At 38.5% G+C, this 12818-nt stretch overlaps 1 protein-coding gene across 1 annotated transcript; it reads left to right on the forward strand.

Annotated features, from left to right (window-relative positions):
- The first annotated feature begins 96 nt into the window (after positions 1–96).
- On the forward strand, positions 97–7291 carry LOC145481041 (osteopetrosis-associated transmembrane protein 1-like). Its single transcript, XM_081459426.1, has 5 exons — positions 97–1262; positions 2610–2722; positions 3952–4122; positions 5176–5335; positions 5827–7291. Exons 1-5 carry the CDS (start codon positions 923–925, stop codon positions 5853–5855), a joined length of 813 nt encoding a protein of 270 aa, XP_081315552.1. The 5' UTR covers positions 97–922; the 3' UTR covers positions 5856–7291.
- Positions 7292–12818: the final 5527 nt, after the last annotated feature.

Genomic DNA, 12818 nt, shown 5'->3' on the forward strand with positions numbered 1-12818 from the left:
TAAGATCTGAGACATGTTTGTGGCATCAAGTGCATTTAAAGCTGACCATTTTCCAACTGATCATCTTAATAATGCCCATGCTTAACTATACGTAGCACCTACTACTCAAGTCAATTGTAACAGCTCTTCTCCGAGCAACAGGAATATTCCTGACATCTAGGTGTTCATGCAACAGAGGACCTGGAGAAGAGAAAACGAGTGTTCCGAGAGGAATTTTAAAAGTAAGGTAGTCAGACATAGAGAGGTAAGAGCCTTGAGAGCCTTTGTATTTTTCAGAATTAGTCACATGACCATGGGCGTGGCCTGATGACGTGATCTCTGGTGTTACTGATCATGGAAAAGTTAAAACACACACAAACGCTGAACTAGCCAGGAGTTCATCACTGATGCGCTCCTGACTAGCTAAAATTGACGAGGTTATAAATGAATCCATGACTGCGTCTCTTTTCAGCTCTTGCTTTGTTTACATCCGAGGGGCTCCAACATGGCGGATGCCACACGTGGTCAATTTAAGGTCAGGTGGGTAAAAACCAAGAATAGGCTATTATAGGGAGTACCCACCGGGAGGAAATTCCCACAACAATGACCACGTGTAAGCCCTCCAAAAAATACAGGGTTGCTTCATGACCGAAAGTAGGAACCGACTCACCTTTAACTTGGCACCCGGAGTAGAGTATGGAGAAAAAAGAAGGAGAAAAATACTCACACGAATCCCACTTTGTTCAACTTATTCAGATAAAAAGTAAAACAAATACATAGTCCATGTCGGTTCATTCCGGAGAGAATCACGGGTTCATCGCGCGGGTCCTATCACGGGATGCGTGTATGATACTTAGCGTCCAGTCCCCTTTCCAATTCTCTTGAAAATAAACGCCTGACAGTTCTAGCGCTTGTTATTCCGTGCACAGAGCAAAATCCAAAGATGGTTGCCTACGTTTATCTGTGGCATTTCTGTATCTTTGTTTTAGTTTGGCAAGCCAGGATACTTGCTTCTTCTTTACCTCAAACAGAATACTGTCCTAAACTCTTGAAGGAGTTTGCAGACGTGGTTTCGAACTACACGTATTGTGCCGTGAGCAATTCTCGGCCGTTTCGGTTTTGTTGTGTTTGCGAAAAAGCCTACGTGAGAGCTTTGAAAGGACACGGGGATATTGTGCGAGACGATGGATGTCACAATGACTTAGTAATGGCGGAAAAGTACCAAATCGTGGAAGCTGCGTATGATTTTGTGGTACACCTTTGGGAGAGTTCAAACTGCCCAGGTAGGAAGAGCTACATGTAAAAGTCACAAGCTGCTTCAACTACATTTGACGAGGCTTGTGAGAAGCCTCATCAAATGTAGTTGAAACACTTCTAAAAGCTAGGGATACTATCATAAATGAGTAGTGTAAAACACATGCCAACAGCTGGAAATTAGAGAACTAACTCCAAAGAAATTTGGAGTGCTGCAAATCAACCCCAATATTTCCTTTTGGGCATTAGCCCTAGAAAGGAAATGGGGGATTCTTTAATGGATTTTTAATTTTGGTGAGATTCAAATCCATGACCTCTGGATTTGACTCCCATTACTCTACCAACTGAGGCTGGACAGTCATAGGTCATGGGTAATATATAGACGGTAAGGTTTATATAAAGGGTTCTTGCAAATGTAATGTGTCAAGCTGCACTGATATCAGAAGCTGTGAATTAGACTTAATTCTGAATTATGTGGCTTGTGCTAAGTTGGCTAATTCTAGGCCATTAATGTCCACTGGCAGATTATAGGCCTGCAGAAACATAGCAAAAAGCTATATTAACCTTGAATGTTGTAAGCATTTGATCTTCAGTTAATTTATCTTGACCACAGCTGTGCCAGGTGACATCACAGTACTCAAGTAGCAGCAAGATCATTGTTTAATAGAGCCAGACTCAGTTTTTCCCTCTTAGCTAGTGTGATTTGAACCCACAACCTCAGAGTAGATCACTGTTGTTTCATGAAGTGAGCTATGAGGTCAAACATGGTGGTAATTCATGACCCTTTAACCGTTAAAAGATCGCATGGTATACTCAGGATTTTATCTCCCTTATGCAAGATAATATAATTATCAAGATTTCAATGACACTTCATTTCAACAGTCAATGGGTGAGGAAACAACAAATTTCTCTATAAATAAATGTATAATCTGCATTTCCCAATATCAATGAAATCTAGGCTTTACAGAAATCTACAAGCAATGCAACCATATCTGGTGCACCAAATACTAGTTTTCAGGCACAAATATTTTTCTTATATTGCTTGCCGACTCTGGAACAATCTACCTTCTCATGTCAGGGAGGCACCCGACCTCAAGAATTTTGTTGCCAAGCTCAAAGAACTTAAGCTCAGCCAGGTTGAGTGTCCTTGCAAACTCAGTTCTAGTTGATTGTTTTGTTGTAAATAGCTTAGGTATTTAAGCAGTTTCTTTGTATACATCTTAGGAATGTATATGTTTATCAGTATAATAGATCCACATACATTTTTGTAACAAGCCTTTGCTTTACGCTCACTAATGTCGCATGTTTGAATAAAGATTGTATTGTACATTCAGGCATTACTTCTTTTGAAACTCATCTTTCCTTCTTAATTTCAGCGTGTTTTAAAAATGATCCTGATCATGGTACACCTAATGAAATCAAGCCAGACATCAGAGATTTTTTTCAAAAGCTGGGTGTTGTAGAGCACTGTTTCTTCAACAACTCCCAGGTATTCTAAGTTATTTGTTCAATATGTGAAAATAATTGGATTAACAGTCTCAGATTGACTATAAATGGCATCTTTGTTTACACTGTCAGATTTGTTTTTATATATAACGTTATTTGCATAACTTGTATTAAAACACTCATAATATTTACAAATTGTAAATAGGGTGCCAACAGGGAAACACTTAATCTTCATATTAAGCTGACCTCCAAACCTAAAAGCTGGGGATATTATTATAATGACTAGTATAAAATACATGCCAACAGCTGAAGATTAGAAGACTAACTCCAAAGAAATTTGGAGTGCTGTAAATCAACCCTAACATTTCGTTCTGCAGGTAGCATAAATCTATTGAAGCTTAAATTTAGTCTGCAAACTTATAGATCTGTGCCATGTACATTTAGTCACTATAGAAAATATCATATACGAGAAAATTTTTAAATATATGAGAGAGATATTCAATGAACCGGAAAACATCCAACTTACAGGCATACAGCTTACAGCTTGTTGGGAAGAGCTGCCACCCAACTATACAACGTTAATGGTCCTGAGTTCAGAATTATGACCTTAGAATGCTTCATTTAAACCAGATGTTGAACTGTTACCTTTCAAATTTGGCACTATTGATGGTAATTTCCTTTTGAATGCAAATCTACACAATCATACTAAGTTATAATCAGTTTTTAGACTGCAAAACACCCTGACTTGTTTTTGTTTAAAATTTATGAGTGGCAGATGCAAAATTTCATTACTTTGCAGTTTTCCATTCAAAGACACAAAAATGAAGACCACTTTTATTCTGATCTGTTTTTGGATGAATTTCTGAGTTTGAGATGTAAACATTCTGATGTCAGCAGTTCTAGAGGACTTGCATGTGAAAAGGTCAAGGGTTGCTCAGTAATGCTCATCTGAAAATTTGAATTAAACCCCCAAAGGAGACCGATCATCATCTGAGTGTAGCTCAAGCTACACAATTATGGAAATGCCAACAATTTTTATCATTTCTTTGATAGCCACTGTAAAAGATACCTTGATGGCTGAAAATTATGGCATTTCATCCTAACACCCTTAGTGAGACCAGAATCTGTGACTTACACTCTAAAGTGAGACAACGAGCATCCACGACCTTTTCATGATGGTATCTGCCATGGATGGAATGCTGTTATACTGCACTTAAAGCCTGTGAAGAGCCTTGGTCTCCCTTAAATTCTGGAACTAATTGTTTTTTGTAGATCCACATTTATCCTGTACCAGAAAACCTTTCAGCTGCTAACACCTCCGCAATAGGTCCAAGTGTGTGTCATGCTTGTAACGAGTCATATCATGCCCTTGACGCAGCTTACAAGAAAATTGCTGCATCTGACTCTAAAGAATTCAGTGTTTGTGCTGATGTATCTGCCTCTGTAAGTATGTAAGCTAATGTACATGCAGAACTGCAGCCTATAAGCCGCCAAATTATTTTACTGAATTCCAGTAATCAAGTATGAGTACCATGACTACAGGTACATGACGATTCTTCACAGCTGTAAAATGGCTGACTGATTTTGACTGAAAATAGGAAGTCCTAGATATAGTAGTTGTTCTGTATTCACATAATTTTGTTACTTGAGTGAAGGGAGTGGACAGAATTAGTCAGTCTCCTTTTCAGGAAGTAAAGAAAAAGCAAGGTGCAAAAGTATGTGAGGGAACCAGAAGAGAGAGGTTCTGAATAACTTTGTCAAGCACTGTATTTCATTAAGCAGGTGTAACAAGATGGTAAATGGACCAAACATCAGGTGTTACTTTGTGTTACATTACTTATTGTGGCATGTGCCAGCGGTGTCCCTATGCATGTTACAAGTTCGACTGAGTAAAATGACCACTGACAACACTGACAACATTCTGCAAATAACTACAGTCATGTACCTTGTTGTGGTGAGCTTCTTTTCAGGGTAGTGAGAGGTGTGGTGTGGAGATCCTGGTCTAAAGATAAAAAATAACGAGTTAAAAACCTGGGGGGACTCCCACATAAAAAAAAAAAAAACAGGGGTGCTTGTCGTATGCTTTAGGGGTTAAAAAAGTGGGTTTGGTTCCTCTTAGGGTATTCAGCCTCAAAAGGTTCACAGGCGGAACTTTTGCAGTACCTTTTAGGGTGTTGAGCCAAAAAAGAATATAACAGACGATATTAAATGTGTTGTTTTCAAATTGGTACCTCTTAGGGGTGAAATAATTTCAAGCCATGCCCACAAAACAGGATGTTGGTACCTCTTAAATTTCTTAAATTTCTGCCCAGCACCCCCATCCTTTTTATATGAGAGTCCCCCCCCCCCCCCCGCTCCCCCTCCCACCTCAGGGGTTAAAAAATCCATCACAGAGGAAGAAAAAGGAATACAGAATGAAAATCGCTTGTTAACAATATTTTCTTTACAATGGAATTTTCAACAATTACAATCTAGTTTATTTTTATTTTACTCCAGATGAATTATACTCGGCAGCGTTGGAGTAACAACTTTAACTGTGTGAAGATACACACTGATCTGGTGTCTGTTGTGGCTTTGACTGTGTTTTTCTGCTTCCTTCCCATCATTTTCTATGTATCTTTGAAAATGCAAGGTGACTCTAGCAACAGGAAATCTGGTATGTAACATAAATGGCGAGGTAGAGATTCTAAACTGGAAATGTTGTCTTCCATTCAAAGAGTGGATCATGATTTTATTTAAAAATACCATTTTTCAAAATTTTGTTGTTCCCAAGCTGATTTCACTGAAATAATGCACCACAAGACACATTACAGTCATGGCCACTGTTGTTCTTATGGATATTCCAGCATTGAGAAATTAACTCAAATTACGATAATTTTCAAGTCTCTAATAGTATGTTGAAAAATATATTAAGAACTTTGTGCTTGAAAATCACTCCTGCAGTATGAGGACTCTAAAATCCACCCATTGTTATAGAGTCAAGTGGAGAAATAAAAAAATACTAATACAGAGATACCTTGTAAATTAACTATTAACAAATTTTGTTCATTTAGATGTTTAGTTATTTTCATTATTTATTTATTGTTCTGTCTGGTTGCAAGTCGATTTATTTATTTTTGTACATCATTTCTTTCTATTTTGTTGCAGGAACATCCTTACAGGATAACCAGGGTTGAATCAAAACAGAAAAGTACCAGCTAGCAATTTTGATATGCTGGGTGACCCTCACTCACTCATTCATTCCACATGCTCAATCACAATCATTCACAAGGCTCTTTGCATTGTTGCAGAGGAAGTAGAAATTTGTACAGAAAAATTAAAAGGGTTTCCTCCTAAGTGCCACAAATGAAAAGAACAGGTCACTGAACTGGAGAACAATGAAGAATTTTAGATAAGCACGCAAAAAAGTGAGAAGTATTAAATTAACGGAGGGTTTGGTTTGTAATCTGCCCATCACCTTACAAAACCCTCTAAGAGCAGTTTCCAGTTGAGTGTTGTAAAACCAAAACCAAACCAATTTCTTACCAATTAGACTACCCAGCCAATCGCAAACCATAGTAAAACCAAAACCAAAATAATTCCCTGATTACTTTCAACTCTCAATTGAAAGAACAATACCATAATTTCTGATGGTAATTTAACCCAGTGCTAGCCATGATTTCATTAAAAAGGCTTTTTAGATATAGTTATTTTTATGAGGGAGAAAAGGGGTGGGGGGACCTAAAATCAGAAGGAATTTGGGGTTTGTAGAATGGTCTGACTTACACTTCAGGACTTAATTTTGAAAGGAATTTTGCATCCGACAAAATGTTAGCTGCATGTAAGAGTATGCACGATAATTATTTTATTCACAAATAACATTCAAAGTAATTTATAGATAATGGATGAATTCCTTTTTAATGATCTGGATCCAAGATCACTCGGATCATGGTGCATCAAAGGAGCTGATTCATGAAGGTTCCTTTGATGCACCACGATCCATGCGGTTTGGATTACTGATCCTGATCCGGATAATTCCAAAGGAATGTGTCCAATGTTATGAGATAGGAAACAGGTTCTGCTATGGTCAATAAATATCATCGAGAATCAAAAATCCCTGAAATTATAAACTCATCCCTTCAGTTATTATATTGTTCCTAGATGCATCGCTAATACCCCCTGGTTTTATATTTTTGGAAATCTATTTCCAGGGGATTTCTCCGTGGCTTGTTGATTTGTTTTACAGTACCCCATGTTGCAAGGACAAGTACAATTAATTGTTGTGGCAACTTGCTGGCACTTCTTTTTTACTTAAAATTATTCATGATCAACTAAAAAGCGTTTTTGCAGGCTGTCTGCTTGTTTTCCTTGCTTAGATGCCGATGTTTAGCCTAAGTAGCGCGGATTTAAGGGACACTGGGACTTGTGTTTCGCCTCCCGCACCCCATCTCCGCTTACGGCTACAACGGAGGGTATACCATGTTCAGTATTTCAAGTCTCTCTTTACACGTAACCAGCGGGCTTATGAACTTCAATTCCCGATAACTCCAAGCCCAACTGTGTATACAGGTATTTACACTATCACCCATCTCCGAATGTCGCTTTCCTGAGAGTAGAATTGACAAAGATTAAAGTATGAGAATGACAAAATCTTACTAAAATGACTTATAAATGGAATTTTTTTAAAGCCAAAATAATTTTGTGCTGAATATCATTTATTATTCTTTTGGCCGATTCGGTTAATAAATCGCTATGTCATACGTTCACGGCAGAGCTCAGCAGGTTGAATTCGACTGTGAGACACCTGAAACTTTTTGCCAAAAAAAAAAGGTGGCCCACACGAAACGAGGCGAGAACAGTACGGATTTATCATTTCTCCTTTTCCTCGAAGACTTTGCAATAATATAGGTTCTTGGGCGGGATGGATGCTTGTTGTTGCTTATAGCTTGGTTATTAGAGACAAAAGAAAGGCGGCATGGAAAAACAAGCCTGCAGCAAATGACACGACTAACGCTTGGTTTTCTGATAACTTGCTATAAACTTTTACTTTACAACCTTAATTTTCTTTTATATAAAACTGATTGGCATTTCTAATTTCTCTTGCATGCATTTCGCTCCTTTTTCATTATCGGTAAAGCTAATATAACATCGCTATGTGCCTCATCAGAAGCTGGCCTTATCTGTTATATCAGACTGGGTGGTGGTGGTTTTTTTTTTTTTCTTTCTTTGTATTATTATTATTATTTCATTTTCCACGAGGTCGTCACCGTTTATATAGCTGCCAGTCTTGGCAAGAAATTGAGCGGCTAGGTTCCTGAAACCAGTCGGATCAACCTATTTTCTTTATCTAAATGTGAGCGTAGCTACGAGTGTCCCGGCTATGAGTTCATGTAATCTTTACTTGTGCCCGTTGTATCGTACGTTTGTTTCAATCAAGGAGTGGTTATAAAAGTTTTACTACGGCCCCACCCACGTTACGCTGGATAAATTTTATAACGCAGCTTTATTCCTACAGTTAGGCCTACCAGCCACACTAATCCGAAAACTGGCGGAGCTTTTTGAAAACGCTCTTCAAACCGGAGAAAATTGAAAACGCCGGCTTTGCGTTATCATGTGGACGGAAAACATTTTGAAAATGGAGCTTTTCGAAAACGATGAAGTCGCGATGATCATGCGATTTTCCTGACCGAGGTTTCCTCAAACACAAATCGAAAATGACCATTGATTGTTGCGCTTTTAATTTTTTCCGGCGCAGTGTGGACAGAAAACATTTGATGCGTTTTCAGAGTGAAAACAAAAGTTTCAAGTTTCTCTGGTGTGGTGCATGTGGACGGGGCCTGAATTTTACCAAGCGAAAATGAAAATATATCCTGATCGCAAGATATCTACCGTCAAATTCTCAGAACTATTATTATAGAAACGTTGCCAGTTAGAAAAGAGAATTTCTATCGCAATCGCGAGCAGCTGCGCACCAACCGCCTGATAATATGTTACTAAATAAATATGGCGCAGGTGATACTTCTTTGTTGAGGCCAAAACCACGTGGAAAAACGTTCTCCAATGCATTAGCGTGTTTCCAGTTCATATTCACGATGTTCAGTTGCGTGTTTGTCCAAGTCATGTTCAAAAGCGAATGTTTAGTTTGTGGAGTCTGAAACAGTTCTCAGCAGTTTGACGCCGTTCTTTAACCGTGAGCACCTTTCAAGAATTGTGCTCAACTTTTAAATCACTGCTATTCGTTTCTCTACTCAAAATGAACTTATTATTTTGAAAATAATAGAGTGGCCCCATCTGTAACAATTAGCAATTACGCAAATATTGTTTTAGATGTTCTATACTTAGCTTTTTGTATAACAGGTTGAGATTGTTTATTCAGTGGAGGGATAAACCATTTAAATGTCGCATAGTACTTTGAATGGCTTGCTTTTGATAGGGCACGTGCCTTCATCTGTTAATTGTTCTGCCAGCGAACTGGCAAACGCTATTCGTTCGACGGCGCGTGGCACACGTAATACAGGGCACGTGTCTTTGATTCAACAGTTCCCGAGGCACTGACAAGGAGCACGAGTCGAGGTGACGACTAATAACAGGTGCCTCGTTTGCTAGGAAATGTTTTGCCAGGTTTTGAACAGTGTTAGCTTGTTTCTCTGTATTAAACAACGTGTCAAGAAGTGTGCTGTTTTGTTTTGTCCTTTTTTGTGACTGTTTTGGTTGAAACAATAACCTTAGACGGGACTCTGGCTATGTTTTTTTCTCTCTCCTGGCGCAATCCCAGTCTGCGATAGTTAATGTTTTCAGTTTGCAGAAGTGCTTTACTATGAAATAAACACCAAAACTTTTTACTGGCTGTGTGAGCAAATTCTGCTTTTACCAAAAGAGGTCAAAAAAAGCACAAAACGAGTCACACGCGACAGAAACTATCCTCCGTTTCCCAGTATCGTAAAACGGTTGGTTAAATGTAGTTGAGAAAATTTCAGATGTTTTTATAAATTGACCCCTAACTTTGTAAAAATTATAGATCGTTTTCTACATTTGAAGTGTTTATGTAGTGTGAATTGTAAAAAATACCCCCTTTTCTTGAGAAAATTGATTTCTAGGGCAAAATTTAAGACAGTTCAACGCAGATTGCTATAAACAGGCTATGAGTGTCTGTAAGATAGAAGCTGTATAGTTCGAATCAGTCAGTCTTACATTAGTTTATTTCGCGAGGTAGTAAAAGAAATATTCAAGATTGTTATTGACATTTCTAGAATCAGGCAATGCTTCAAATTTTGTGAAAGCTCACCAGGTGAAATCGACACGTGACAATTGGCGCTCGGTGTTAGCATATTCAAACTCTTCTATACTGAACCAGTTTATTCTCCATGAGATAAAACAATAAAATGTGACCACGCTTTTCCTTTCACTACTTATCTCTTGATATCGTAATTTAATTTTTCTTTTTTAAAAATAAATAAACTACAGTCTTTTGAAGCGTCCAGCTCTTCCACGACTGTTCCGGCCGGCGATAAAAAAAATGCAAAGCGGTGAATTTTTACACTCTGTGAGTTAGAGCGAACGGATGCTGTCGAAACGGAGAAGCAATTGAAACGTACTAAATTCATCCCAAATCTGATCTTATTCTATGTTTTTTTCAGTCCAGCGGTAAAGGAGTGTCGAATTTTGTCGTTAATTTAGGATATCATGAAAGACGCAAAAATCGCGCTTACTGCAGTTTTGGTTAGCCACATTTTCTATGATAATGTGAAGGTGTATGAGAGCATAAGCTGTTTTCATCAGCCACCCCAGTCTGTCAGCCGGAATTTAAATACGGCTGAAATTGTATTTCGGACCCCCTTGGAGTTCTGTATGCAGAGATCTCTCCGTAACAGCCAAAGGAACCTTAAATTTTGTTCAGTTCTTCGGTGACAGATCAACGAGATTTAAAGAGATCAGGATCTTTCAAAGCTATGCGTTTTAAAACAGCATCGCATGTATGACATGTCGATTTATCGAAGAAGTAAAATAAAAAGTAGGACAAAAGAATACTTCTTGCATTTAGTTGAGGAAAAAAAGTCGTTGGGTCGCAATGGCCGTAAAATCTTAAGACCATATTTTTCATAATATTATCGCACAATAATTAAATAACAGTATTTCACAATTTCGAATCTGTAGAGAAACACATCTGTCTCCTTGTCGGAGGTATATAGTTTTTGTTCCTTTGTTCACCTTGACATCACAAGCCTAGCTTTTGGGCAATATTGTCTTTGTTCGCTCATTTCTTTATGGGAAGTGGTCCAGGTGTTTTTGCCGAAAAAGGTTCAATTTTTCGATTACTCTGTATTTTGTAATTCGACGCTAGCTGTTAACGTTTGAGTTCTCGCGAGGTTACAAATACATGTATCCATTTCGCATCTGGCTTTTTTTTATTTCTTTAGTATACGTATACGCATTTTTATTTCTAATCTCAATTCAGTGCTATTGCCCAATGCATGGATCTTCTCGGGCATTTCTGTTTTGTTTGAATTGTGTTTTTTTTGTCGGTGTTTTATTTGTTCTTTTGCGACTCCACCTGAGTAGTTTTGATTTGCATATCTGGAACAGGGAATGACAAAAGATTGAACATGTTGCCCTTCTTTCAGTCTGTATAAACAGCCGCAAAATAGCTGATTATACGTCACAAAAGGCGTGGTTGTGAAACACTCGAGGCTATAAAAGCTGCGACCTACAATTACGATATCCCACTGACAGAACAGAAGTTGATCGAGAAGATACATTGCGGATTACGAAAGGCATTTGTTTGAATATTAATTCAGAATAGTTCGTCTTCGTTTCAAGTGGGCCACAAGATCTTCAAACAATCAATCTCTGATTTTAGAGGTTGTACAAGCCTCCGGCTAAATCACTGGAACCCGTTTTTCAGTGTCACTTCTTGGAGTTGTGCTCTATTCTATTTTGCAATTTCTGGTGGAAGATTCACCGATCGACACCAAATCAACAGGTGCTTTACGGCACAGCTTGTAAAACACATTCTCGCCAAAGAAAGCATGGATTTTCACAGTACAAGAGCAATGGGTGATATATACGCGACACAACCACAATTCTCGCACTTCAACTCGCAAGCCCGCCAAAACTTTGTTCCCTCCAGCCAAAGAGCGACCTTGCACTATCTTCCACAGGCCAGAAAACAAGTGAACTCCAGCTGGAGACGTTATGAGACCGATTTGACCTCCTCGTGTCGCCGCGAAATGGACGCTGTCGACGAAGAAATGATTACAAGACTTTGTTATGCGCTCGAACTAGACAAACTATACGTACTGCCTGACTTGGGACCCAGTGCTGACATTGTGAATAGGATGTAAATTCGTCAAGGAGCTTAAAATCGATCATTTGCTCCAATTTTACGGAATTTTGCGACACAAGCAAGACAACTGTTAAACAGTGGATTTCGTATTTTCCGCTCCATGAACTCCAGACAATTTGACGGAGATATGCCGAGCTCAAGAGAGGGCACACTTACGAGCAACAATGAGAATTATCTTCACATTTTTCGCATTGGACGACACGATTTACGTATTTTAAGAAAATATTTACAGTCACGTTGTGTCAAACTGAAGACGGTATATATCTGATATGTATAATAACATAATGGAAATGCGACAAGCCGGGATCTCCCTCGCTGTGTTGGACGTTATTATAAATGAACTGGGAGACCTTGTTGAGAATTCTCTATGCAAGTATGTAAATTTATGTTATTTCATGTAGAACTTTTCTGTGGCTCTTTTCTCCCATTACAGCAGAAAAGAAACTAAGGGCCGGCCAGTCACTTTGCAGTACAGTACTTTTTCCCAGAAACAGTTTATAGAATGTTTTAAGAGATGAAACTTTATCTAGTTCACTTTACAGTCGGAGAACATTTAGCATGGCTCCCCATAGCTCGTTATTTCAGCTGTCATACCTGTTCCACCAAACGCGATATATTAAAAATTAATCTTATTGTTGTTTACACATGTGTTTTATGTGTAGGTCAGTTCATTTGTGAAGATACTTTCTACGCACCGGGGGTGGGGTGGGGGAAGGGCTTATTTGGTTGTTACAGGTCCTTCAGTTTGAAACACGTATTTCACTTTCACGCCTTAACCAATATCAACTTGAAGGAATCAGAAAATAATATATCACTT

This window comes from Orbicella franksi, chromosome 3 (genome assembly GCF_964199315.1).
Source record: "Orbicella franksi chromosome 3, jaOrbFran1.1, whole genome shotgun sequence".
NCBI classification, from domain to species: Eukaryota; Metazoa; Cnidaria; class Anthozoa; order Scleractinia; family Merulinidae; genus Orbicella; species Orbicella franksi.

Bases quoted from the DNA above. Each gene is read 5' to 3' on its own strand.
- LOC145481041 (XM_081459426.1), top strand. From the start codon at position 923: ATGGTTGCCTACGTTTATCTGTGGCATTTCTGTATCTTTGTTTTAGTT. The intron at 1,263-2,609 runs GTAGGAAGAGCT...TCTTAATTTCAG, and splicing joins GGAGAGTTCAAACTGCCCAG to CGTGTTTTAAAAATGATCCT. The intron at 2,723-3,951 runs GTATTCTAAGTT...TGTTTTTTGTAG, and splicing joins GTTTCTTCAACAACTCCCAG to ATCCACATTTATCCTGTACC.